General features: G+C 47.0%; 1 protein-coding gene across 7 annotated transcripts in view; it reads left to right on the top strand.

Annotated features, from left to right (window-relative positions):
• Window positions 1–25,191, top strand: part of ACACB (acetyl-CoA carboxylase beta) — a 132,333-nt gene that overhangs the window by 25,430 nt on the left and 81,712 nt on the right. For 4 of the 7 annotated variants that reach the window (XR_005983814.1, XM_041729465.1, XM_041729464.1 and 1 more), the window contains 2 exons: window positions 608–1,263; window positions 22,479–22,611. Coding sequence is in view for 5 of the 7 variants with exons in the window: in XM_041729465.1 (XP_041585399.1) it covers window positions 692–1,263; window positions 22,479–22,611 (705 nt within the window). In the remaining 2 variants the exon portion in view is untranslated. Of the gene's footprint in view, window positions 1–607; window positions 1,264–9,619; window positions 9,764–12,925; window positions 13,180–22,478; window positions 23,739–25,191 lie in introns of those variants that run through there. The other 3 variants (XM_041729467.1, XM_041729468.1, XM_041729469.1) reach the window with 3 other exon arrangements.

Genomic DNA, 25,191 nt, shown 5'->3' on the forward strand with positions numbered 1-25,191 from the left:
TTTTTTTAAGATTTTTTATTTATTCATTTGAGAGAGAGAGACAGAGCACAAGCAGGGGGAGAGGCAGTGGGAGAGGGAGAAGCAGACTCCCTGCTGAGCTGGAAGCCCGACATGGGGTTCAATCCCAGGACCTATAGATCATGACCTGAGCCAAAGATGCCCCCAGGTGAGCCACCCAGGTGCCCCTCCATTCTTTTTTTATAACTGAAAAATATTCCATTGTATGGATAGATCACCTTTTGTTTACCCATTCTTTAGTTAATGGACATTTGGATGGTTTTTACTTCTTGGGTCTTATGAGTCTATAACAAGAGCCCTTTAATAGGCATGATCTATTTTTCTCATCCATGCATGCTTATGATTTAAGGTGAGCATGTGTTACTGTACCTAAATTAGAGGTAAGAAACTGACATCTTGGAGGCTTTCAGGAATGTGCCCAGGACCACAGAGCACGTTGTAGGCAGAGCCGCTCTGTCCACCTCCTTTCGCCTCTAGCACTCTCAGCTGAATATACAGAGCCCTAGGTTCCTCTTGTCCCATGAACTTCTTTAAGACAGAAATACTCAATTTTGTAGACTCTAAAATATCTTTCCTTTTGTCCTTACAGGTTTTCTGAATGATCTTGCTTCTTTTTTATCTTGTTTGATTTTTTTCCTGCTTGACCTTTTCCTGGATAAAAATCTGGGGGAAAATGACAGACTCTAAGCAAGTCACCAAGAATAAATCAGAAGGGAGCTGTATCCCAAGCCAGGAGCCTTTTCCAGCCTCAGACAGCTCAGGGGAGCCACCAAAGAAGAATGGTAACAGCAGCCCTCTGCCAGAGACTCCTAACCAGGCTGAATCAGCCTCCCACAAAGATCCCCAAGATGCTTGTGAGCAAAGAAATTCCAGGCCACCTCCACACTGGAATCTCCCAGGAAACCCCTGTTCCTCTGATGACACCCCTGCAGCACTCCAAGCCAATGAGACAGGGACCAAAGGCCTGAAGATCCCAGATACTAATGGCCTGTCATCTCCAGCCAAGCCCCAAGGCCAGCAAGCCAGACCCCTCTCCAAAGAAGATGAGAAGCAGGAGCACATCAAGAGGCAGCTGATGACCAACTTCATCCTGGGCTCCTTTGATGACAACTCCTCCGATGAGGACCCTGGTGCTGGCTGGTTCTGGGAGTCTTCCCGGAAGGGCAGCCGTGCCAGCCTGGGTGCCCTTTCCCTGGAGGCTGCTCCAACCATAGGAGAGCCTGAGCACCCCGGCCTTGCTATAAGGTAATGCGCCCTATATCCTTATGAGTGGGAGGCATGGAGTCAGGGTGGGGGCTGCACCCTATCCCCCAACTCAGCTGTCTGCTGATGCCTACATGCTGAGGGTAGTTATGATAAATGCAGAACACATAAGCCTTGCCTTCTTCCTTCCTCCCTTTCTTCCTTTCAAAATTATTTATTGAGCATCTATTGCACATACAGGGCCCTGTGTCAGGAGACTGTCTTTCTAGAAGAACTTAGCCTAGTGTTTGGGGATGATGGCCTTATGTGTGACTCGTTATAATACAAGTTGGGTGAGCAAAGGCTGACAAAAGCCACACCGGATGATGGGGGCCTAGAGGGTAGGACAGTTTCCCTGCCTCCTGAAGAGACATTCATCTATTTGTTTGTGGGTTCTTTCAATGGGTAACTGATAACTAAAGTTGTCAAAGCAGACACTCAGCCACTGGACCCCCAAGCAGCAGTTTGCTGGGTGCAGATGCCAGTAGGTCTACTACAGGTGGGTGTATCCTAGGTGTACAGCTGGTGGCTTCATTTGTTTTTGTCGTGTTCAAGCTTTGGCACCTCCCTTCCCAAAGTACAAACAATATAGTAGTTCTGGGTAGAAAACTCGGGAAACAGACAAGGAGGGAAAAGAACCACCTACCATCCCTTCACCGGTCAGAGCGTGCTCTGCTCCCCTTCCAGTGTTTCTTCCCTTCTCCTGGTCTGTTCCCTTCTCTGGGAGTGCAATCCCACTGGCTGTTCTTTTCAGCACCTCTTGTACTCCCTCCCAAATATGAGAAGCCTGGATGAGGAGGTGGCTTCTTGCATAGGCACCCACCTTCCCAGGGAGCTTAATTTGAACCCTGGTGACTAGAAGTAGAAAGTAGAGGAAAGAGAAAGGGCAAGTATTCCCTGTACTGACAATCTTCAGGGGGAAACCAGTTTGAGGTTCTGGAAGGGTTAAAGGCAGGGAAGGCTTGAGGGTCTGGTACAAAGTATCAGAACTTGGTTTTGACCAGGGTCAGACAAGGTCTTCGTCTGGGCATCAATGGGATAATGCTTGTAAAGTATGCACAGTTTAGTACATAGTAGGTACTTAATAAGCAGTAGATTCCTCTACAGCTCCTTTCCTTGGCTTGTTCTTTGTCCCCCAAATACCCACTTTACCCACCACTTCACAGTTTGTACCAATTATCCGTTGATCCCTTAGAATGACAGTACAAGGCTGGTGGTGGCAGATCCCCATTTTACAGATGATAAAACTGGGGCTTGGAGGTGAAGTACTTTTCCCGAGACCACACAGCTAACAAGGGGCAGAGCCAAGCTTTGAGGCCGGGTCTGTCAGGCTGCACACTTGGTTTCTTCGTGCCAGTGTGGTCCCTCCAGTGATCTCTAACATTTGCACCCCTCTAAACTGCTTCTTAACCTCAATGTGGCAATTTCGACAGGGATTAGGGAAAGGCAGATGAGATGAATTCACCCAAATTGACAAACATTAGAGATTATGTTGAAGTGGATGTTCAGTCGGGGTTGCTAAGTGGTATCTAAGTAGGACAGGTGGCAAGATACATTTATCACAACAGCCCCAGCAGGAAGCAAGATGGATATGTTTCTCCTTTCAAGGAGTGTCCCAGCAGGGAGATGGGAAAAATACAAACAAACAGGTAAACCGAGAAGATCATTTTTCAGCATGCCTGGTGCCAGGAGGAAAGCAGGGTACAGGAGAGGGTGTACCTGAGGGGCTCTATTTTATTTTATTTTACTTTTTTTTAAAGATTTTATTTTACTTATTCATGAGAGACACAGAGAGAGGGAGAGGGGCAGAGACATAGGCAGAGGGAGAAGCAGGCTCATGCAGGGAGCCCGACATGGGACTCTACCCTGGATCTCCAGGATCAGGCCTGGGCTGAAGGCGGTGCTAAACGGCTGAGCCACCTGGGCTGCCCTAGGGGGATCTATTTTAGAATGAGGTGATCAGGTCAGGGAAGAGTTCTTGGAAGAGGCAACTTTCAAATTAGACTTGAGCACGCCAACAGAAATTTCTGCCATGATAGAGTGTTCTAGAATGGAATGTCCTGGAACTGTGCTGTCCACTATCGTAGCCATTAGTCATACATAACTATGGAAATTGACATGTGGCTAGTGTGACTGAAGAATTGAATTTTAAAATTTGATTTTAATTACTTGAAATTTAAGTAGCATCATGTGGCTGTCAGCTATTACATTAGCATAGCTCCAGCCCTAATGGGTAAGAAGCAGTCAACCATGTGAATTACTTCTACCAATGCTAATTATTTTTTTTTAAGATTTTATTTATTCATTCATGAGCGATACAAAGAAAGAGGCAGAGACACAGACAGAGGGAGAAGTAGGCTCCTTGCAGGGAGCCGGATCCAGGACTCTATCCTAGTCCCTGAGCCAAAGGCAGACAGACGCTCAACTGCTAAGCCACCCAAGCATCCCTCTACCAACGATAATTAAAAACTCATGAAGACAGTAGGCATGCCCAATTAGTAACATTATTACTAGTATTATTCTCTCTTGAGTTTTGGGTTCCCAGAATGTTGTGATGATCAAATGAACTAATGTTTCTAAGGTATTAAGCAAGAGAATAAAACACTCAATAAATGGTAGGTTAAAATATGGAGCTGGTCTCCCCACTGTCTCTGCACTACTCACCATTTTTAGGGGGCTTTGCTAGTTTGTGCTTAAACCACAGCTTTTCTGAGCTGTGAAGTTATTTATTTATTTAAAGATTTTATGTACTTATTTGAGAGAGAGAAACAGAAAGAGATTACAAGCAGGGGGAGCAGCAAAGAGAGAAGGAGACACAAAGACTCCCCACTGAACAGGGAGCCTGTCCATTCAGGACCCTGGGATCAAGACCCGAACCAAAAACAGATATTTAACCAACTGAGCCACTCAGGTGCCCCTGGGCTGTGAATTTATGAAGGCAAAAGATACTTAACTAAGGGCCTGTCTTTGCATGACAGTGAACCAAAATATTTATTTTTTATTTTTTATTTTTTATGATAGTCACACAGGGAGAGAGAGAGGCAGAGACATAGGCAGAGGGAGAAGCAGGCTCCATGCACCGGGAGCCCGATGTGGGATTCGATCCCGGGTCTCCAGGATCGCGCCCTGGGCCAAAGGCAGGCACTGAACTGCTGCGCCACCCAGGGTTCCCGAACCAAAATATTAAATGAATTTTCTGCCTTTATATCCTTGTTACATAGAAACTTAGCACTCAAAAAAAAAAAAAAAAAGAAAAAGAAAAAAAAGAAAGAAACTTAGCACTGTACATCACAGCACCGTATGTCACAGCACCATATGTCAGTCTTTTATCGTGGCTTATCCCAGGACTGGGGGGAAGGGTGCAGAGGGATCTTGGTTTTTTATAAACTGTGGGGTGGTGGGAGATGCGAAGGGCCACGGTAGGGCAGAAGGAGGACCAGTGTGCCCTTGGGTGCGTCCCTTACCTTCTCTGAACCTCTGCCTCTTCATCTATAGCAGGAGGAGGTTAGACCAGCCCCCTGAAGTGTGACCCCAGGTCACAAATCTCACTGGGCATACCATTATTTCGCCCCCAATCTACGTGCTTTCTAGAGTCCAGAATTTTAGGATTTTGGCTCCCAGGACAACTCAGGTAGTTCTTCCGGTGCCTCTGAATATACTGGCATTTCCATGCTTTAGTAGGGTCCCCAAATCAGAGGCCTCCGATGGAGGAGACCAGCATGTGTTCCTGTTCCTGATGACCTGGAATGAGAATCCCATGGGGCAGTGTCTTCAGAGAGTCAAGGCTTAGACACTTGTCCTGGTGCTGCTATCTCCCGTGGTTGATTGGGTGAAAAAAATGGTGTCAAAACCCCTGTGTTCCAGCCTGTTGGAAACAATGATATCAACATGAAGCCGAGCATTCCGTTAGCCTCTTGTGAAGTTTTTGGCTTTGGTATTTTGGTGCCTTTGGGACCCTCAGTAGCCTCGTGTTTGGTAGCCCCCCACCCCCACCCCCTGTGTTGACCCTTTTGCTGATATCCATTGGCAGCCATCTTGGGTCAACTGTGAAGAAATGTTAGGGGGCCTCCTAATCCCACCGCAGACCCTCCAGAGTGTTGCTCTATGGAGGGTCACTGCTGGGCTTTTTTCTTGTACAGACAGGGTGGTAATGCCTTTTCCCTGGGGGGCACACAGGTCAGAAGCCCAGGCCACTTTCAGACACAGGCAGGTGGCTTGCAACCAGCTGGAGGATTGTGGAGATGAAGCGTGACGCAGAAGGCCAACGAGGTGATAAAGCGTCCCTGTTAAAACCCGGGAAGCTCACTTTGTTATTATTTTTTCCTGATTAGCTGTTAAATAATTTGTACTCTGGGCAAATCCCCTAACCTTCTGAGGCTCAGTTTCTGCAATATGGAGGCAAGGAGCAGGGGATTGAGCTAGTTCTTCCAGCTTTTCCCATTTCGCGGACAGAAAACTACACCTGGGGGGTTTATTCCAGGGGTCTGTAGTCCCTTGGAAGCCACGGCACAGAAGTGGCACAGATAGGCCTGTGGAGCTTCCCTGATGCTGGCAGTTTGTTCACTTGGCCTTTGTGTCACCTTGAAGGTCACCTTGTGGTTCATGCTGGCCTCTTCTTGCCAGGCCACCAGCTAGGCAGCTGAATAGAAAAGGCACCTGTTTACTCTTGTGCTTTTGGGGGGAGCCCTTTGAATGATCTTCATTTTTGTTTGCCCTGTGCCCTCATGATTTCAGAGTACCCACACTTGTATCCCCATTCTGGGCCTTTGTGCTTACTATTCCCTCTGAACTGAAATGATTGCTTTCCTCCTCATGCCCTTAAACCTGTGCCCAGGGTCTGCTCCAAGGTATGTGACCTGTATAGTCAGCTCTGTTGTCACCTTCTTGAAATTCTTAATAACTTTTGAACAAGGGCTTCCACACTTGTTTTTGTATTGGACCCTATATATTCGGTAGCCTATCCTGCCTGCCCATCAAAGTTACCTCCTCTGAAGGGCTTTCCCCCCCTTTCCTGCCCCTCTTCCACCTTTATTTTTTATTTATTTATATACTTTTTAAAGATTTTATTTATGTGAGAGAGAGAGCAAGAGTGCACATTGGGGGGAGGGGTAAAGGGAGAGAGAGAAGCAGAAGTAGACTTAATGATGAGCAGGGAACCTGAAGCGGGGCTTAATCCCAGGACGCTGAGATCATGACCCAAGCCAAAATCATTAACTGATGTCACATGCCCCACTCTGGCACCTTTAAAGTATTCCCCATGTGCCCCTGTTTCTTGACTGATAGATATGGCATGTTTTCACCACACTTAATCATGCCTAAGATCATGTCTTTAATTTCCTTATGTGTTGACTTGGTTGTTAAATATCTCCTATGTTGGTCGACAAGCTCCATGAAAACAGGGCCATATGGGTCTCCACTTTTCTGCACTGCCTAGCCTAGTGTACATTCATGGTAGGTAGACTCTGAATAAATAAATGCATGAATGCAGTGATCAACCAGACTTGCCAAAGACAGAATTCTGCATTCCTGGGGCATAAAAAACACTTAGAAATAAATATGGGAATGAATGAATGAATGAATGAATGAACGAACGAACGAATGGATGCCTGGATGGGTGAACAAATGAATGAATGAATGGATGGATGGATGGATGGGTGGATGGGTGGATGAATGGATGGGTAGGTGGATAGATGAGTAGTAGGTAGGTAGGTGAATGAATGCATTGATAAATGAGTGAATGGGTAAATGAAGGAATGGATAGATGGATGAATGGGTAGATGGATGGATGAAAGAATGGGTGGAAGGAAGGATGGATGGATGGGGGGCATTTTATTGTTGCTCTTTGGCAGCAATAGTATTTTGTTTTCATAAAACTCTTGCCCGGGTGGCTCAGTGGTTTAGTGCCACCTTCAGGTCCAGGGCCTGATCCTGGAGACCCGTGATTAAGTCCGGTGTCTGGCTCCTTGCATGGAGCCTGCTTCTCCCTCTGCCTGTGTCTCTGCCTCTCTCTCTCTCTCTGTGTCTCTCATAAATAAATAAAATATTTTTAAAAATTCCTTTAAAAACTCTTTTTCCATAAATCTTGTGATTTTGTAGACTAGTTCTGTGGTTAAATCCCCAATTTTTTTTCTGCATTTTATATGGTTGTACAATCTCCCTATTCCCTTCCACCTTCCCAGCTAGCAAGGGCAGGCTACGATTGTGGACTTAGTGACTTTGTGCTGTCTGTTGCCTTCTCTTCTCTTCCTTTTTGGGTTCATCTCAGGCCAGGGGTTGGAATTGGCTCTTCCTTGGACTTCAAAATAGTCCCTAAGTGTTGGAATTCCCATGCAATCCTTAGAAACAAAGCTGGTGAAAACATTACATGTAACAGAATAATTGCTCACATATTGTGGAATGAAGGTTATGGGGTAATCCCACTTTGGTCAACAAGTGGTAGTGTGGTTGGTGCACAATGGGTCTAGGGCAAGACACTAGTTCAGAGCTGTCTCTTACTAGTTTTTTTATCCTAATAGTTCTACCCTGTGGGTTGCATGTATGGACTGAATGGGATGGGACAAGTTCAGGATCGCTCAACTGCAGTCCTGAAATTTAAAGTTAAGACACAGAAGTTCATAAGTGGGCCATGAACTCATTTAGAAGAAAGATCACCTTGAATAGATCTGAAGTTGTTTGAGGTCTTTATTTATCCTATTTTGTGTGAATATTCATGTTTTCGGCTACAGAAATAGAAACATGAAAATGTATAACATAAAGCCTTACCATCCCCCACCCCAAAAGTTCTCAAATTCCAAAGCATACTGAGTCCCGAGAGTTTCAAATTTTGGATAAGGGATTGTGGATAATGTAATATGCTTAGAACATCCCCTGGCAATTAGTAAGCACAGAAAATGCTTGTGATTAATAAATTGTGTGTGTGTGTGTGTGTGTGTGTGTGTGTTTGCGTATGTGTGGTTGGAAAGTCTATAAGGAATGTGTCAAAATGGTTAATCGTTGTCTTTATGTGGTGCAATTATAAGTCATTTAAATTTTTTTCTTCATTTTTCTTTTTTTTTTAAGATTTTATTTATTTATTCATGATAGACAGAGGGGGGGGGTGCAGAGACACAGGCAGAGGGAGAAGCAGGCTCCATGCTGGGAGCCCAACGTGGGACTCGATCCCGGGACCCCAGGATCACACCCTGGGCCAAAGGCAGGCGCTAAACTGCTGAGCCACCCAGGGATCCCTTCTTCATTTTTCTAACTTTCTGTTATAAATATTATATTATAACAAATATTGACAATGCTTAATAATAAAACATTATTAAAAATGTTGGGGGAAAAAGTGAGCCAGTCATCTCACTTCCAAGATAAGAAACTGAAGCCCAGAGAGGTTCAGGGGTCTATCAGGGAGAGACCAACCCCAGCAGGATGATCATAGGTCCTGAGGGCCATTGGAACCCAGATCCTCAGCAGGTCCAGTTCAGAAAGTAGTCTTCTCCTCCTGCTGTTGACGCCTAACCTAGGCTCCAGGAAAGATGTCTCCACCCTCCTCCTAACCTGTTCTTAGCATTAGTGAGAAGAGTCAGAAGACAGGGCAATTCACAGGGCAGCCAGGAAGCTGTGTGACCTTGGGGATGTCACCTACCCTTGCAGGGGGCTGGACTGGGATGCTCTGAGGTCCTCTGTGGCTCTAACAGCCTTTCCTTTGTTTCTTTGTGTGCGGAGGAGTGCATGGGGGGCTTGGAGCAGGGGGAGATAGCAGTAGCAAAGCTTGTTAATTTAGAAACATTTTCTCCTTGGCCGGTTACTATGGATGGTCTGAGTACCAGGTACGCCTAGGGACAAACTCAGATGAAATGCTCAAGTGATGAATCTAAGGTTTGTCCCATCCATTGATGGTCTTGGAAGCATTTATTGCAGCTCTGCTGGGTGCCAGGCTCTAACAGCACTAAGGATGCACAGACAATGGGACCTAGCCCTTGCCCTTGGAGAGGCCAGTGGAGGAGCCTAACAGGCCACAAGCCCAGAGCACTTCCCTTCATCGATGAGAAAGAATAGCTGACAAAGGGCTGGCACATGCTGACTCTTCCATTTGGCTGTGAAGTGGCCTGGGCTGAATTGTCACCTTTCTGGCCTCAGCATCCTTCAGAACGAGGTCACAGTGGTACCTACCTCACAGGGCTGGTGAGTTCCTGAGTCCCCAGCCCTTAAAGCAATGCCACAGTGGATCACTGTCATCCAATGCCAAGAACAGTGTGCTTCACAGGACCCGCAGTCAGACAGGTCTGGCTTCCAATCTCAGACTAGTCCCATGTCCTCTCTCAGCTGTGATTTCCTACTCTGTCGAAGCGGGATAATACTGGTGTCTACTTCACAGGTGTGCTGAGATCACATGAGAAGATGTAGCAGGTGTGGACAGCCCAGGGGCTGCCTCGGGTGCCATCGGTGGAATGGGCATCTTCCAGAGTTCTCCCCGGTGGCCATGGCTCTTCCCAAGCCTGCCCAGGCATACAGCTTTAAGGTATAACAGTCTGTATTCACAGAGGAGGGACACAGGTGAAGTGTCTCTGACAAATGGATGCAGGGGCTGGGGCTTTCCCCTACCTCCTCCCCCACTGCTCACTTCCATGCTGCGAATATTGAGTTTAAGAGAGGTTTTGCAAGGCAGACCTCAGATCCCCAGGAGGAGGCGAGTGAGGGTTTGTGGAGTCTGGACCGAGGTGAAGGAACAGCAGACCAGCTTTCTGATGCCGGGGACCTGGTTTCTCCCTTTTGTCCCAAGTAGCGTCCTGGGTTGGTTTGCAGAGGGCCTCCCCCAGGTTCTTCCTGCTCATCATCACCCTCCACCTCTTCTCTGCTCCAGGTAGCGAGCAGGTCATAAAACTTTAAATTGCCTGTAAATATTTTTATTTGTCCCTCAATGAAATGCCATGGATCTTTTGATAATGTTTTAATTTATTCATTCCTTTATTGATTTGGGGGGGCTGGGAGAAACCCCATTTCCAAAACATTTTAGCTCCTAAGATGTTTTCTGGGAGCTTGTATGTGGGGGGTGTTCCCTGTTTTTGCATTGTTTCATTTGTGGACTGGATATTGAGGTTTGGAAGAGGTTGGCTATTCATACAGGATACAGAGTGACTGAACATCCCTTTCTCTCAAGGATCTGTATCCTGCTTTAGAAGAATCTTTCATTCTGCTCTATGCTTAATGTAACATTTCCCCAATCACATTTGGAAAGGGATTATTTTATTTTTCTTTGGATGAATGCACATCATATGTGGGTGAGCACACAGAGAAGTGGAGAGAAGGGGTTTGCTCAAGGTCACACGGAGTGTAGGGACAGGCTCAAGGCCTCTCACGGCTCAGGCATTTCCACTGTGCTGATAGCCACTTGCAAGTGCACTCTTGTTGTTTGTGTGTGTGGTGTTTTGCTATTGACCTGGGTTTTCCCTGTGCAGTACCAACAAGTTAAATTTAGCCTCTGAGGAGTCTGAGCAGAAGGGCTTCTAGCACGAGACTGTACCTGCAGCCAGGTTTAAACTGTGTCATTGGAATCACAGTGACAGTTTAAAGAAGATGTTTATATAAAGGTGGTGGTGTGAGTAAGCGTGTATGTTATTCTTTGCTTCCCATATTCTATACCTTAATAACACAGAGAAAAATCCAAGTCATTATCACTCTGATGACATGCAAAGCGCAGACATCTAAGTGAAATCCCATTCTTGAGAAGCCCCCATGTAAAAGTGAGGTGTTTTAGGATGTCTCTAAGGCTGTATGAGCGGAGCAGTTAGCATAACCACAGCATTCAACAGATGTTGGGGTTTTTTCAGTAGAGAATAAAAATTCAGAGCAATGCAAGTTCTCTCCTACTTGATCCTTACTGATTTGAGGTAGGGTAGGAGTGTTCGGAAATACTTTCACTTCCTGATTTTAATTGTTTTCCCTATTTTGAGGTGATTAAATTTGGATCATTTAGAGGATGGATTTTTGGGGGGTTTGGTTTGAAACTTTAAAAGTAGATCAGCCTATTGTCTGTTGAGTTGGTTTTTTGTTTTTTGTTTATTTTTGGGGGGTGGAATGGGGGGAGAGACAAGGCCTTGAAGGACCTTCTAGGAACTCTGAGGAACTGAAAATTTTGTTCACCTGTTTTATTTATTTTTCAATCCGTTGTTGAAAAAGTTACTTTCTGGTTAGAGTGCAGGTAATTGGTGCCCTCAGGCAGGCTGCTTATATAATTCCTAGGGAAGATCATGGTTCACATTGTAACCACATGGATGGTGCCTCATCCATGGAGGTGTGGCCCAAGCTGTGCCTTTCCATGGGAATTTATTTGCAAACATTTACATTATTTTTTGGTTTTTATTTGCTGTGAACATAGGCTACATTTATTATTATGCAATGCTTTCTAGGCAGTGTTTAGATCCTTTTTATTTATTATAACTTCGTGGAGAAGCATTCATTCATTCATTCTAGCTGGCATCAGTTTACCTGGGTTCAAGGCTCCAGCTCTGTCACTCTTGGGAAACATATATCTCTGGGTCACATTTCCTTATCTGCATTATGGAAATAAAAACAATAGGATCGCTATTAAGACAAAGGCACAAAAGAGCACTCCATGTGTGTTAGTCTCACCAGAAAGCAGCTTACTTTTAAAAAATGCTTTTGAGTGGTTGACACACAGTATTACACTAGTTTCAGGTGTAGGACATAGCAACAGGATAAATCTATACTTTTTAAAAAGATTTTATTTATTTATTCATGAGAGACACAGAGAGAGACAGAGAGAGGCAGGCTTCCCACGCAGAACCTGATGCGGGATTTGATTCCAGGACCTTGGGATCACGACCCAGGCCAAAGGCAGATGCCCAACCACTGAGCCACCCAGGTGCCCCAGGACAAGTCTATACATTATGCTGTGCTCAGCACAGGCGTAGCTGCCAGCTGTCACCATACAACTCTATTACAATACCGTTGACTATAGTCCCAATGCTGTACCTTTCATTCCCAGGACTTATGTGTTCCATAAACTAGAAGTCAGAAAGAAGTTTATTTAGGGTCACAGGGCAGCTGGGGTCTTTCCATTTCGAAAGCGCCCCCTTTGCTAGATGACCCAGGTGGTCCAAAGAGTGTGTTAGAAGCTCACTGAGTGGGCAGGAGGCCCTAGAGCCAACATGTCCCTGGGAAGAGAGGCGAAAGAATAAGCAAAAACAGAACTTGGAAGCCAAGAGTTGACTTGCCTTAGGAGGTTTTACCAGGCACCGTGGTGACATCTGACTTCTATCAAATAAACCATATTTTCCACCACTTCCCTATTGTGTGTGTTCAAGCACGTGAAATGCTTGCGCGTTTGTCCCAGCTGCCAGTCTGTAGCGGGGGTGCCCTCCTGGAACCCTTCTCTCCAGTCAGGGCAGCTGGGGAGGAAAGTAGCCAAGAGGGCTTTTTTTTGTCTCTGGCTGCTGTCGACCGGCGCCCAAGGTCAGCGGCGGCCCCGGGATTGGCCAGTCCGGGGGGCGGGACCTGGTCCTGTTGAGCCAGGAGGCGGGGCCCTGTGAGGAGGCCGGGCCTCGTGCAGGGGGCGGGGCCCTCCGGGGAGGAGGGGCTCGTTTGGGGGCGGGGCCTGGCCGGCGCATCACCCTCCCCCCGCCCCCCCGCCCCAGGACACTTGCGCGCTGGACTCATTTTGGGATGGAGGAAGCGCAGCGCTGGGTTCGGCGCCTGCAGGCTGCAGCACCGCTGGGCCTGAGCCGCTCTCGGACCGCGCCTCCTCCTCCCTGTCGCGACCTGGCTGCCCTGCTGGGCCCCGGGACCGAGGTCCGCTTCAGGGGGTTAAGGGGTGCATGCTCTGCATCCCGGCAGCAGCCGGGGGGGATTGGCCGGCGAGCAGGTCATTATGAGTCCTGCCAAGTGCAAGGTCTGTTTTCCTGATCGCAAAGTAAAGTAAGTAAGTCTGCAATTTTAATGACCGTTATCTCTTGCAAACTTAGGCCATCGTGCCCCCCCCCCCCCCCGCCCCCAGTAAAGACAAGCTGTGTGTCCCCTTAGCTCCACCTCCTCTTCCCCGCCCCCATCAAAGAAATGTAGGCTTCAGTTTGGCCACTGGGGAGGTGGAGCCCGCCTTGCCGACACTGGCTGGCCTTGGTGGTTGAAGGGGAGGCCGGATTGGCCGGATTTGGCGGCGATGTTGATTGGAGGGGCTCTCTGGAACACACAGGTGGACAGGCTTGTGGGGGGGGGGACCACGCCTTCTTCCTCTTCCTCCACTCAGCCTTGATAAAGCCTTGATGGGTCTGGAAGGCAGGGCTCTTTGAAGTGATTATGAAGCCCTAGGTGAATCAAGGGCCACCTGAGCAGGCGTGGCATTTAAGGGTATTTTATGAGCACTGTGCAGGCATTTCTGTGTCCGAGTGCTTCCTAACCCCATGTGCTTGATTTCTTGTCTTCATTTTATTGCATTAAAAAAAATTACCAAAGTAATGTTATGTTTGTTGTTGAAAAGTCAGAAAATTCTAGATAAGCTAAGAGAAGGAACAAAATTCATCCTAGCCACTCCCTACCCCCACACCATGATCTTTATTAACAGTTGCTGGATAGTTACTGAGCTCATAAGCATGTCAGGGAAGTGAAGTCTCGGAGCCAGAAGGATGGTTGTTTAGGTCCAAGGATGGGGCAAAAAACGTGCCCCAGACATGCAGCCAGCCCTCCAGGAGGCGGCTGACCTTCCAGTTCTCTGGCCCTTCTGCAAAGGAGAATAACAGGGCCTTCGGGAACCCTTGGATCACTCAGGGCTTATCTGAGTAGAGGGCTTGCAGAGCAGCAGAGGTCCTGCAGAGCAGCAGAGGTCCTGAGTTTGAATCATGGTCTCTCTTGTGCACTAAGTTTTTGGTACAGCATGACAGTTACGTTTGGAGCCCTGATCTGACCCCTGCGGCAAAACCCCTCAAGTCCTACAATGTACCTAAAGTGGGCCATGTGGTCTACAAAGGACACATTTCCACGCCCTTGATCTGTAAGGCTATTGATACAAAAGTGAATCACGCTTAATTGTACACTCCCGTCCAAAAGAAGACTTTTCACAAACTATTATAATCTGAAACAGTAAGCCTGCAGGTATTGAAATTGTCCTATCATATGTGACTTCACTGCTCAGTGGAAATTCTGCTCAGAACCAAGGCCAGATGCCAGGTTGAAATGTTGGTTGTTGGTTTATTAGTGGTTCTCACCCCCAACTGCACATTCGAATTCCCTGGGGGGTAGGGAGGCTTTGGTAAAATGTGGATGCCTGGGTGCGCTCCCTCTGCCTCCAACAATCCCTCTTGTCCCGGGGATGCTGATTAATTAGTCCAAGTGGGGCCTGGGCATCAGCATTTTTTAAAGCCCCTCAATGTGATGGAGCATCGAGTCAGGGCTGAAAAGCACTGCCTAATTCAGAATTGACAAACTGTTTTCGTCCAGGGCCAAATAGTAAATATTTCCGGCTTTAAGACCTATGGTCTCTGTCACTACTCAGCTCTGCCCCAGCAGCCACAGAGAATCCATAATTAAATGGATCTGACTGTATTCCAGTCACGCTTTATTTATGGAGACTGATGTTTGAAATTCATGTAATTTTCATGTGTCGCAAAATAAGATTCTTTCAACCATTTAAAAATGTAAAAGTCATTATTAGCTTGTGGGATGTACAAAAGCAGGTGGCACCCAGGATTTGGGTTTTGGATCTTAGCTTAATGACTTCTGGCCTTGCCAAAGTGGCCATCCCAGGAAGCGCTGACAGCACAGGTAGCCCAAGAAATTTCCAAGGGTCCAGTCCATTTGTCTGGGAGCCCAAAAATGAGTTCAAAGTTAGCAGCCTTTACTAAGCTATGCAATGTCCTTTCTTTCTTACTTGCTTGGTGATAATAGTGAAGCCTTTATGTCCATCAGGTCAGCTAGCATCCCTGTTTTGCAGAAGAGAAGTAGTGGTAGGGTAGGGATGCAGGGGCTGGTTAATGTCCACAGCACGATAGCTCCATACTGGGGCTCTTCTCGTGGCTGCCCAGCAGAGAGGCACCTCATCTAAAGCTCTTTGCTGCACACAAAGCCCAGCAATGAACCCTGGACACACTCTCCGAGGCAGACACTATTAATATTTTCGATATTGTCATCCTGCAAGGGAACTGAGATATACTACTGCAGCAGCCTTCCCAAGACCATGTAGGTCATGAGTAGTAGACTCTGTGTTCAAAGCCTGGGAGGATGGCTCTAACCCACCAGGGTTTCTCAGCTGAGGCACTGTTGATATTTGGGGCCCTGAGTGTAGTAGGGGTTGTCCTGAGCATCCTAGAATATTGAATAGCATCCCTGGCCTCTATCTACTAGATGCCAGTAGCACACTGCCTTCCTCACCTTAGCTGTGATCACAAAAAATGTCAGCAAACATGGGTCATGTGTCCCCTGGGGAACCAAACTGGCCTCAACTGAGAACCCTGCAGTTCACATTTTGCCTGTCAAATGTAGGTGCTTGTTTTTCTAAAATCCAGACAATGGAGATACTTCCTTTTACCTCAACTATTCTTCTGCCTCAAACTTAGACTCTGGAGGTCAGAGTTAGATTGCAAGCCCAGCATTGCCACCTGCCAGCTGTGTGGCTTGAGGTCATTGGGCCTCTCTGACCCTCAGTTTCCTCGCTGTGAGCAGGGAATGGCGGCCTCCCATGCACAGATTCAGTAGGAAGCCCCCTGTACCTGATTCACAGTGACACTCGAGAATGTTTATTCCTTCCCTCCCAGTGTCTCTGCCTGGTCTTGTGCCTGAGCAGCTGACTGTGTTTGGTGTTGGGCTGATAACTCTGCGGTGTCGGTGTCGTTGATTGCACCTGAAGCCATTTACAAAGTCACCCTGGGATAATGCAGCCTCTGCTTGCCTTGGAACAAATGCTGGCCAAAGGTCAGCCTTCCAGAGCCAATGTTGGTTGGCTTCCATCTTTGTCAAAAACGAATAAAAATAGCCACCAGCCTGGAGACTGGGTCTGAACCAAAGCTACTCCAGCAGCATTGTGTGTTCACCCACCTAGCTAGTTATGATGGGCTTGTGACCCACCTGATGGATGGGCTCTGTCACCAGTTTTGAAATCAAAATGGTGGCTGAGAATGGTTTTTCCAGGCTATAAAATGGTGTTTTTCTCCTGGTTGACTTTTTTTGTTGTTGTTGTGCTTTAGGTCAGTTTTCTAGAGTTTTAATGTTTGTGTGTATGGAAGTGGGATGTCTGAGACTATCTGAAGCCAAGTTGGGGAGGGCTGTAGACAGAGTGGGGAAGAGTGGATGGATGGGGAGCAGACCCTAGACAGAGGAGTGGCCGATGCATTTCCTGGTGAGGTTGGAAGATCAGAAGCCTCTGATCCTCTTGGTCTCATTACACTGAAATGGTAATAGAGTTTACTGGCCAGACACCATCTTTTGCTTTATATATATTATTTAACCTTTGCAACCTAGTGAGGTATGTTTTACTATTCTCCTCTTATAGTTGGGGATGCTGAGCACCTGGCTTAATGGATGCCAGAATGACCATTGGCTTTTGGTATCCCTCTTACAAAATTCATAGCTTTTTTTTTTTGTTTTCTCATTGAAAGTAATATATCATTGCAGGACTTAACAAACATAGACAAAGGAAAACAGGAACCACCTATAACTCCACTATCCCAAGATAACTAGCTTTAACATTTTGGTATCTGGTTCCCTAGATCAGGGGCCTACATGCCACATCTCCCTGTTTTTGTAAAGAAACAAAGTTATTAAAAACAAACTGAGCTACCTGCTGGTTGATGGGATGTAATTCTGATAAAAGCACTGTTCACATTTGTAAGATGATAATGACCTTCTAAAGTACTTTCCTAAATCCAATCTTGTTTCAGTGATTCAGTCCCAGGAAGTCTTTTTTTTTTTAAAGATTTTATTTATTTATTCATGAGAAACACAGAGTGAGAGGCAGAGACATAGGCAAAAGGAGAAGCAGGCTCCCTGTGGGGAGCCTGATGTGGGACTCTATCCCAGGACCTCAGGATCATATTCTGAGACGAAGGCAGATGCTCAACCACTGAGCCACTCAGGTGCCACAGTCCCAGAAGGTCTTAGAAGAAAAACTGCTCACAGTTTGTGGCAGGGGGCGAGGTTATTTTAAGGGCCAGAAATCATTTGTTCATCTGTCTGTTCATTTATTCAGGCCCTATGGCTAAACTCAGGTGGATGGAGAGTCTTCGTTGAAAACACATATTCTCTTGTGGCATAGAAACACAGCGTTCATTTTCTCTTTTTGTTCCCCTGGCCCAGAACTTTGTTTTTCCCTCTGTGATAGGCAGAGTGTTTGGCGGCTCATGCTGGGGAGTGGGAGCAGACTGCAGACTTGTAGGAGACTTTCCCATGGGGACTTGTACTGAACACGAAGATTGGTACAACAACATTTGCTGGTGTAGTGGAAATAGCCCTAGGCCTGCTGTCTTGCACGGTGACACCTTTGCCTGGCTGGACCTCTATTTGCCCATCTATAAAATGAAATTTCTCTTTGCTGACTATTTATTTGCTTCCAGTTTTGCTGGTTTTTGCTCAGATGATAAGTGGTCGGCATGTTGGTAGTGTTCCTTAAGATTAGTTAGTTCTTCACCAAAGGTTTGGTCCTCTGAACCCACTCATCCTTGCCCTCACCACATGCTTAGTAACACAGCTGCTCACAGCTGTGGGTGGTTACCTGCTAGCCTAATTCTTGACAGACTGCTCCCAGCTTAATGGCTCATTGCCATGTTATGGAAGTGGACTGAGGGGCACCTGGGTGGCACAGTCAGCTGGGTGTCTGATTCTTGGTTTTGGCTGGGGTCGTGATCTCAGGGTTGTGAGATCAAGCCCACATTGGGTTCTGTGCTCAGCATGGAGTCTGCTAAAGACTCTTCTGCTGCCCCTCCCCTCCCTCAAATAATTTTTTTAAAAAAGATTTATTTATTCAGAGAGAGAGAGAGAGGCAGAGAGAGAAGCGGGCTCCATGCAGGGAGCCCTACGTGGGACTCGATCCCGGGTCTCCAGGATCACGCCCTGGGCTGCAGGTGGCGCTAAACCGCTGCGTCACCGGGGCTGCCCCAAATAATTTTTTTAAAAAGATTTTATTTATTTACTCATGAGAGACACACAGAGGCAGAGACATGGGCAGAGGGAAGAACTGACTTGATCCCAGGATCCTGGGATTACAACCTGAGTCAAAGGCAGATGCTCAACCACTGAGACACTCAGGCATCCCACAAATAAATAAATCTTGAAAAGAAAAGAAAAGAAAAGAAAAAAAAAGAACATGGACTGAATGCGCATTCCTGATTCTCTTCTGTCAATATTCCAGCGAATGACAGCAGAGAGATGTTTTTTTAAAAAGAGAGATGGAAACCCATCAAGCCTGGCAGAACAGTGGGGAAGATTAGCAACCACATTTTAGAGGCCAGAAGCAGATGGACAAGCAGTAAATGGCTTAGTAGAACCAAGAGGGCTGAGTCATTAAGCAGCAGTGAGGACAGCTGCAAACCTGTGTTCTCAAAGGTGCAGGGACTGGCAGCATCATGTACCTCTGCACTTGGGGCTTAAGAGGGGGTACCAAAATGAGAAGAATTGGGTAAAAAGATGCCCGGATTTTCTTGCCTGCTTTGCATGGCTAGGCGTTGCCCATTTCCACCCCAACAGAAAGTAAGTGGTTCATTCTCTGGAGGAATACATCAGAGGGTCTCGGGACTGGAGACTGATGGGCATAGTGGAGGGTATGAGGCCTGAATCCCAAACACAAAGATCAGGGTCTGTGTAGGTGCTGAATCCTGAAACCCGCCCTGCCCTCCTGCCCCCCAGACCTGTCCCACTACTTCCCCCACCATCCCTTCCCTGGCTCCTGGCCAGTTGAGAATTGGACCATTGAAGGAAGAAGACTCTAGTATACTTGGGATTTCTGGTATGTAGGCCCCCTCCCCCCCTCCAGATCCTGAGCACAGAGCTCAGGGGCTGCTGGCCCCACCTTGTACCTCTGCCAGCCCTTTAGTTAGTTTTTTGTTTTTGGTCATGAGAAAGTAACTGAGGCTTGGGTACTGTTTCTAATATGGAAGGCAGGCCCCAAACAATCCAACTGAGGGACACAAGAGACTTGGAAGAAACAGAAACGATACCGGGAGAAGAGAGCTTGAAAAAGCTGCCATTAATACCTTCACTGAAGCCAGACAGGATGTTGCATACATAGGAACAAGATGCACAAGAGGGAAACTTGGCGAGCCAATAACAAGCTCTTGGGTATTAAAGACACAACAGCAGGTTAGGAATCTCCCAGAAAGTGAAAGACATCAAAGTTTTGGTCCTCTGAACCCACTCATCTTTGCCCTTGTAACATGCTTGGTGACACAGCCATTGGACATATCTGTGGGTGGTTAACTGCTAGCCTAATTCTTGACAGACTGCCCCTAGCTTAATGCCTCATCACCAGGTTAAGAAAGTGGACTGAAGGGCACCTGGGTGGTGCAATCTGCCAGAAAGTGAAAGACAAGATAGGAAATAGAAGAGGGGAAAATTTTAGACAGAAACTTGCAGGCCAGTCTAAGAATTTCAACATCCAAATAATGAGGCTTCTGGAAAGAATAGAGGAAAAGAAGGTAGATAAATCATTTGAAGGAAATATTTGAAGACAAATCCTAGGATGTGGGTTTCCACATCGAATGAGCCTGTTCACAGCCCCACTGGTGGAAGAGGACACATACCTGAGTACATCCCTGTGAAACTGTAGACTCTGGAAGACAGAGATAAGATCCTATAAGCTTCTGGATTTAAAAAAACAGGTCACCCATGAAGGATCAATGTATCAGAACAGCTCTGGTTCTAGTGTCCTTGAAAGCCACAACATAATGGTGCAAACCTTCCAAAACTCTGAAGGAAAAGGTTTTCCCTTCTAGAATTCCATACAGCGCCAAATGACAGGGCCAAACCTGAGAGGAGAAAGACAGTTTCAGAATTTTCAAGACTATGAGTCATTAACTACCCTCACCACTCTCAAACACCTTTTCTTAGAAAGCTACTGAAGGGTGTCTTCTACTGAAACAAGAGAATAAACCAAAAAAGCAACACATGGGAGACAGGAAACAGAGATCCAGTGTAGAATGAAAGAGGATCTCCAAAGTGATAGTGATGAGGTAGCCCAGAGCAGCCAGGAGCAAGACAGGCATGTTAAGGGTACCATTGTCATCTGCTCTGTTGTTGTACCATCTTTTTAGTCAGATAGAACTATTGGAGGCTATGTCCCAACGAAACAAGGGAGTCTACCAAAAAAGGAGGCTAATTTGTGATTCCTCAGTTAGGGATCATACGCCTAGGAAAGGCAAAAGAGATCCTAAGGATGTCAGCAAAAGGAAGTCCCAGAATGACAGTTGTGTAGTGGGTCTGGAGAACAGCCAATCAGGATGAGAGGAGAGGGTAGAGGGCTGCAGAAGGGATATCACCAATGAAGAAAAATGGAGCTGACCAATTATCTTGTGTACTGCGAAGATATGAGAAGGAGTGGACTGCATTAGCAACAAGTGCAAGGAGAGCTACATGGATGGAAAAACAACAACAACAACAACAACACACTGTCTCCAGGAGAAAAGCAAGAAGAAAGGAAAATCTGGTCTATTCCAGCCCTCATCTGTGAATAATCCCAGACTTGTGAAACCCCAAATACTCAATCTGCCAGATTGCAGTATGCCTGCATTGAGAGGTTGGGTGACGGGAAGCAGATGGGATGGCCAAGTAAGAGCACTCATTCCTCATCTCTTGAGATCAGAGAGCCACAGATGTGTCTCAAATAGTGTCACACAAGGTGGTACATACATATTATTCAGAACTACGGAGAGGCGTAAATGCCAAAAAAGTGATTTCATTTAATATGTGGTTCTGGAGGGGGTGGGGCAAGGAACCACCATTTGGTTGTTATACGTTTTTTTAAAAAGATTTTGTTTATTTATTTATTTTTAAAGATTTTATTTATTTATTATGAGAGACACAGGCAGAGACACAGGCAGAGGGAGGAGCAGGCTCCCTGCAGGGAGCCCAATGTGGGACTCGATCCCAGGACTCCAGGATCATGACCTGAGGGGAAGGCAGATGCTCAACCACTGAGCCACCCAGGTGCCCCTGTTTATTTATTTATTTAGAGAGCACGAGCTTGAGGAGCTTGGGGACGGGCAGAGGGTGAGGGAGAAAGAGAATCTCAGACTCCCCACTGAGCATTTACAACACCCCCCCCCGCCCCCCAGACCTGGGGCTTGATCTCATGAATCTGAGATCATGACCTGAACCAAAATCAAGAGTCAATATCTTAACCAACTGAGCCACCCAGGTGCCCCAGTTGTTATACATTTTCTGGTTTTCAGTTGCAAACATTTTGATATGTGCATACAGAAAACTGCATGAGAGGTATCAATACTGTTTAACAAGTCTCAAGTATTAGACTTGGACTTTTTCCCTGATCATAAACCTCCCCTCTCTCCTAAGCATTTTAGTATTATTTGAATTTCTAAATTGGGAGCATAGAAAGTAAAAATGAGGGGACTTGGGTGGCTTAGTTGGTTGAGTGTCTGCCTTCAGCTCAGGTCATGATCCTGGGGTCCTGAGATCAAGCCCCGTGTCAGACTCCCTGCTCAACGGGGAGCCTCCTTCTCCTTTTCCCTTTTTTTTTTTTTTTTCTCCTTTTCCTTCTGCCATTCCCCCTGCTTGTGCTCTCTGGCTCTCTCTATCGCTCTGTCAAATGAATGAATGAATGAAAATAAAAATTAATTTAAAGTTAAAGAGGTCGGGCAGCCCTGGTGGCGCAGCGGTTTGGCGCTGCCTGCAGCCTGGGGTGTGATCCTGGAGACCCGGGATCGAGTCCCACATCGGGCTCCCTGCATGGAGCCTGCTTCTCCCTATGCCTGTGTCTTTGCCTCTCTCTCTCTCTGTGTCTATGAATAAATAAATAAAATCTTAAAAGAAAAAAAAGTTAAAGAGGTCAACATACAGCTTGGGACAAATCAGGGGATCATTCTGCTTCATTCCTGCCCTGGCCTGTTGGGTCTCCTTGTGAAATACCTCAAGGTTCCCAGTGAGGACTGCAAAGCAGAGCGCATCTGATGAGCTTCTGCTTCTCTGTTGATGTTGATTTTGGAGGTGCTGGGCCTCCTGACTCTCTCCCCAAGTAGCCTAGGCTTCCTAGCTCATCAGGGTCTGTCCTGTTCCCTCTGCAGACCCAGCATGTCAGGACTCCACCTGGTGAAGCGTGGCCGAGAACTGAAGAAGCTGGACCTGCACAGAGACTTTACCGTGGCCTCCCCAGCTGAGTTTGTCGTGCGCTTTGGGGGGGACCGGGTCATTGAGAAGGTACAGATGGCATCCCGGCAGTCGGGGTGGGGTGGGGCCCCTCTTTCCAGCTGGAGGTAAGAATACCTGCTTCAGGCTCATCGTCATGCTGCAGAGAAAGGGCCGGGCCACCTTTCTCTTGCTAAGAAGAGGACTTGCTAAGTGCTATGTGCTGGAATTCATCACCTTTCACCCTCCCAAGCCGAAGTGACAGATGCATGACCCCCATTTCACAGAAGAGTAGATTGAGGTTTGCAAAGCCCCCAAGGTGCCTTTGTGCAAGGGACTGCTTCCTAGGTTATTGGGGGCAGGCATAAAACCCAGCTCTGTCCTTCTGAGGTGTGGAGCTCCTTCCAGGAGAGGAGACCCGTGTACCAAAGTAACAGTGATGAAGGGAAACAACTAACATTTGCCATTTATAAAGGCTTTTCACATTGTTTCCCATTCCATGGGGTTAAGGCTCTAGGCCACAGACTGATGATTCCTGACGTATTCGTGCAGGAGCCAAGATGCAGAGATTTGACATTGGTTGTCCAAGTCACATAGCTGGTTAGTGCTGAAGTTGAGATTTGAACGCAGTTCTGTTTGATGAGAAGGCCTTGTTCTTTTCCATTTTGCTTGAGAGTGGTGGTGGTAGTATTGATAACAGCAGCAGCAGCTTCGATTTTTTGGGAGGCCCACTCAGCCAGGCATCCTGTGAAGTGCTTTATGTATCACGTCTCATTTCGCCACCCCCCCCCCCCCCCCCCCGGTCCTGTCAGCCGCTATGATTTTACAGAATCTCCTGGGTGGGGATCCAGAAGCTTCATTTCTGCCACGCTCACCAGGGGAAGTCATTGCTGGGAACTGTTGCAGCCAGCCTGACTGGTGGCCAGCATTCAGTCCTGGAGAGCCGAGAGACTGGGTGGCCACTGAAGGCCTCAGCCCAGAGCTGCTGTGCTTTTGTGACTTTGGAGTTGACCGTGGCTTGCCCTCTCTCCTAGACTCCTTGTGGGAAAGCTGCAGCTGCTCGAATAGAATAGCAGGCCAGCCTGCAGTGGCCTTCTCCTCTGGGGGCTCCCAGAATGTGCTAGAACAAATGGGGCCCCGGGAAACTGGCTGTCCTGGGGTCACCCAGAGCCCTTCTTTCTTGACCAAGCCTTGTTTAGGTAATAAGATTAAGAAAATCACAGCCCTGCCCTTCCATCATTGTTCTTCAGGAGGCATTTTTGAAAGGAGAGAGAGCACTGAATCTGAGCCCAGAGCTCTGGGCTCCATCTTTGGTGGCCACTCTATAGGATATGACATCTGGGCTCGGTGTCCCCTTCTGTAAAATAGAGGCCATCACATTCCCAATGTCTAATGAGACTTGTCCTTCAGGAGTGTCATGAAAATTAGTCAGCAATGGAAGGGCCTTAAAATTATATTCTTGCTATATAAGTCAGAGCTTTGAAGCCATATGCCTATTTTTTTTTCTTTTTGAAAAGAACACTAGAGCTTGGTTTTATTTCTTATACACAAGCCAGGAGACTGGCCAGTCTGAGCTCCTAATGTGGAGATGAAGCTCAGAGAGGGAAGGGGCCTGTCTAATGCCACACAGGAAGTTCATGACACATTAAGAATGGGAACCAGGAACTTTTCTTTTGCTCTCAGTTGCTGAGGACAGCTAGCATTGCTGCCTTTCCTCTCTACTGAGTCCGGGGCCTAAATCTCCAGAATGCAGAGGCAGCCATGGGGGTGGGGGCAGTTTAGAGCACAGATCAGACCGTGCGGGGCTCAGGAGTCTCATCTCTGCCATTTACTAGTTGTGTGACCTTGGGCAAGTGCCTTAACTCCTTGAGTTTTAGAATCTTTAAGCCCAAGTAGAGATAAGAATATAGCCACTTTCAAGGACTGATGTGAGGGTGAAGTGAAATAATGTTGGTAAGATATATTGTGCTGTAGCTTGGTACAGACTGGGCATTCACAAGTGTTAAATGATCATGATGGTGCCAACAAAGGAATAAAAAATCATTCATTCATCCCATCCTGTCCATATTATCCATCTCTCTGTCCCTCCATCCACCTGTCCATCTATCCATGCACCTGTCCGTTCATCCATCCTTCTGTCCATTCATCCATCCATCCTTTTATCCATCCATCCATTCATCCATCCATCCAACCTATCCATACATCTACCCACTCACCCACCCATCTGTCCATCCATCCACCCACACGCCCACCTGTCCATTTGTCCATCATCCATCCATCCACTCACCCATCTGCCCATTTATCAGCCATCCACCCACCTACCTATCCATCTCCATCCATCCAGCCAGCCAGCCAGCCATCCACTCACCCATTGCCCATCTAACAGCCATTCACCCACCCACCTGTCTGTCCATCCATCCATCCATCTAATCCTCTGTCTGACCATTCATCCACCCACCCACCCACCCATTTGATTATCATCTATTTATGCAACCAGCAGATTTTGAGCACCTCTCTCCTAGGCTGTGTGCTATAGAAATGAAAGAGGTACCTCAGAAGGCTCTGTAGCTGTGAGATGGACCCCAGGGTAGTATGCAGCTCCCAGCGCAGGTAGGTGTGTAGCTCTAGACCCTTCCTTATTTTCCCTGTCCA

The sequence above is a fragment of the Vulpes lagopus genome, chromosome 14 (assembly GCF_018345385.1).
Source record: "Vulpes lagopus strain Blue_001 chromosome 14, ASM1834538v1, whole genome shotgun sequence".
In the NCBI taxonomy this organism is placed as follows: domain Eukaryota; kingdom Metazoa; phylum Chordata; class Mammalia; order Carnivora; family Canidae; genus Vulpes; species Vulpes lagopus.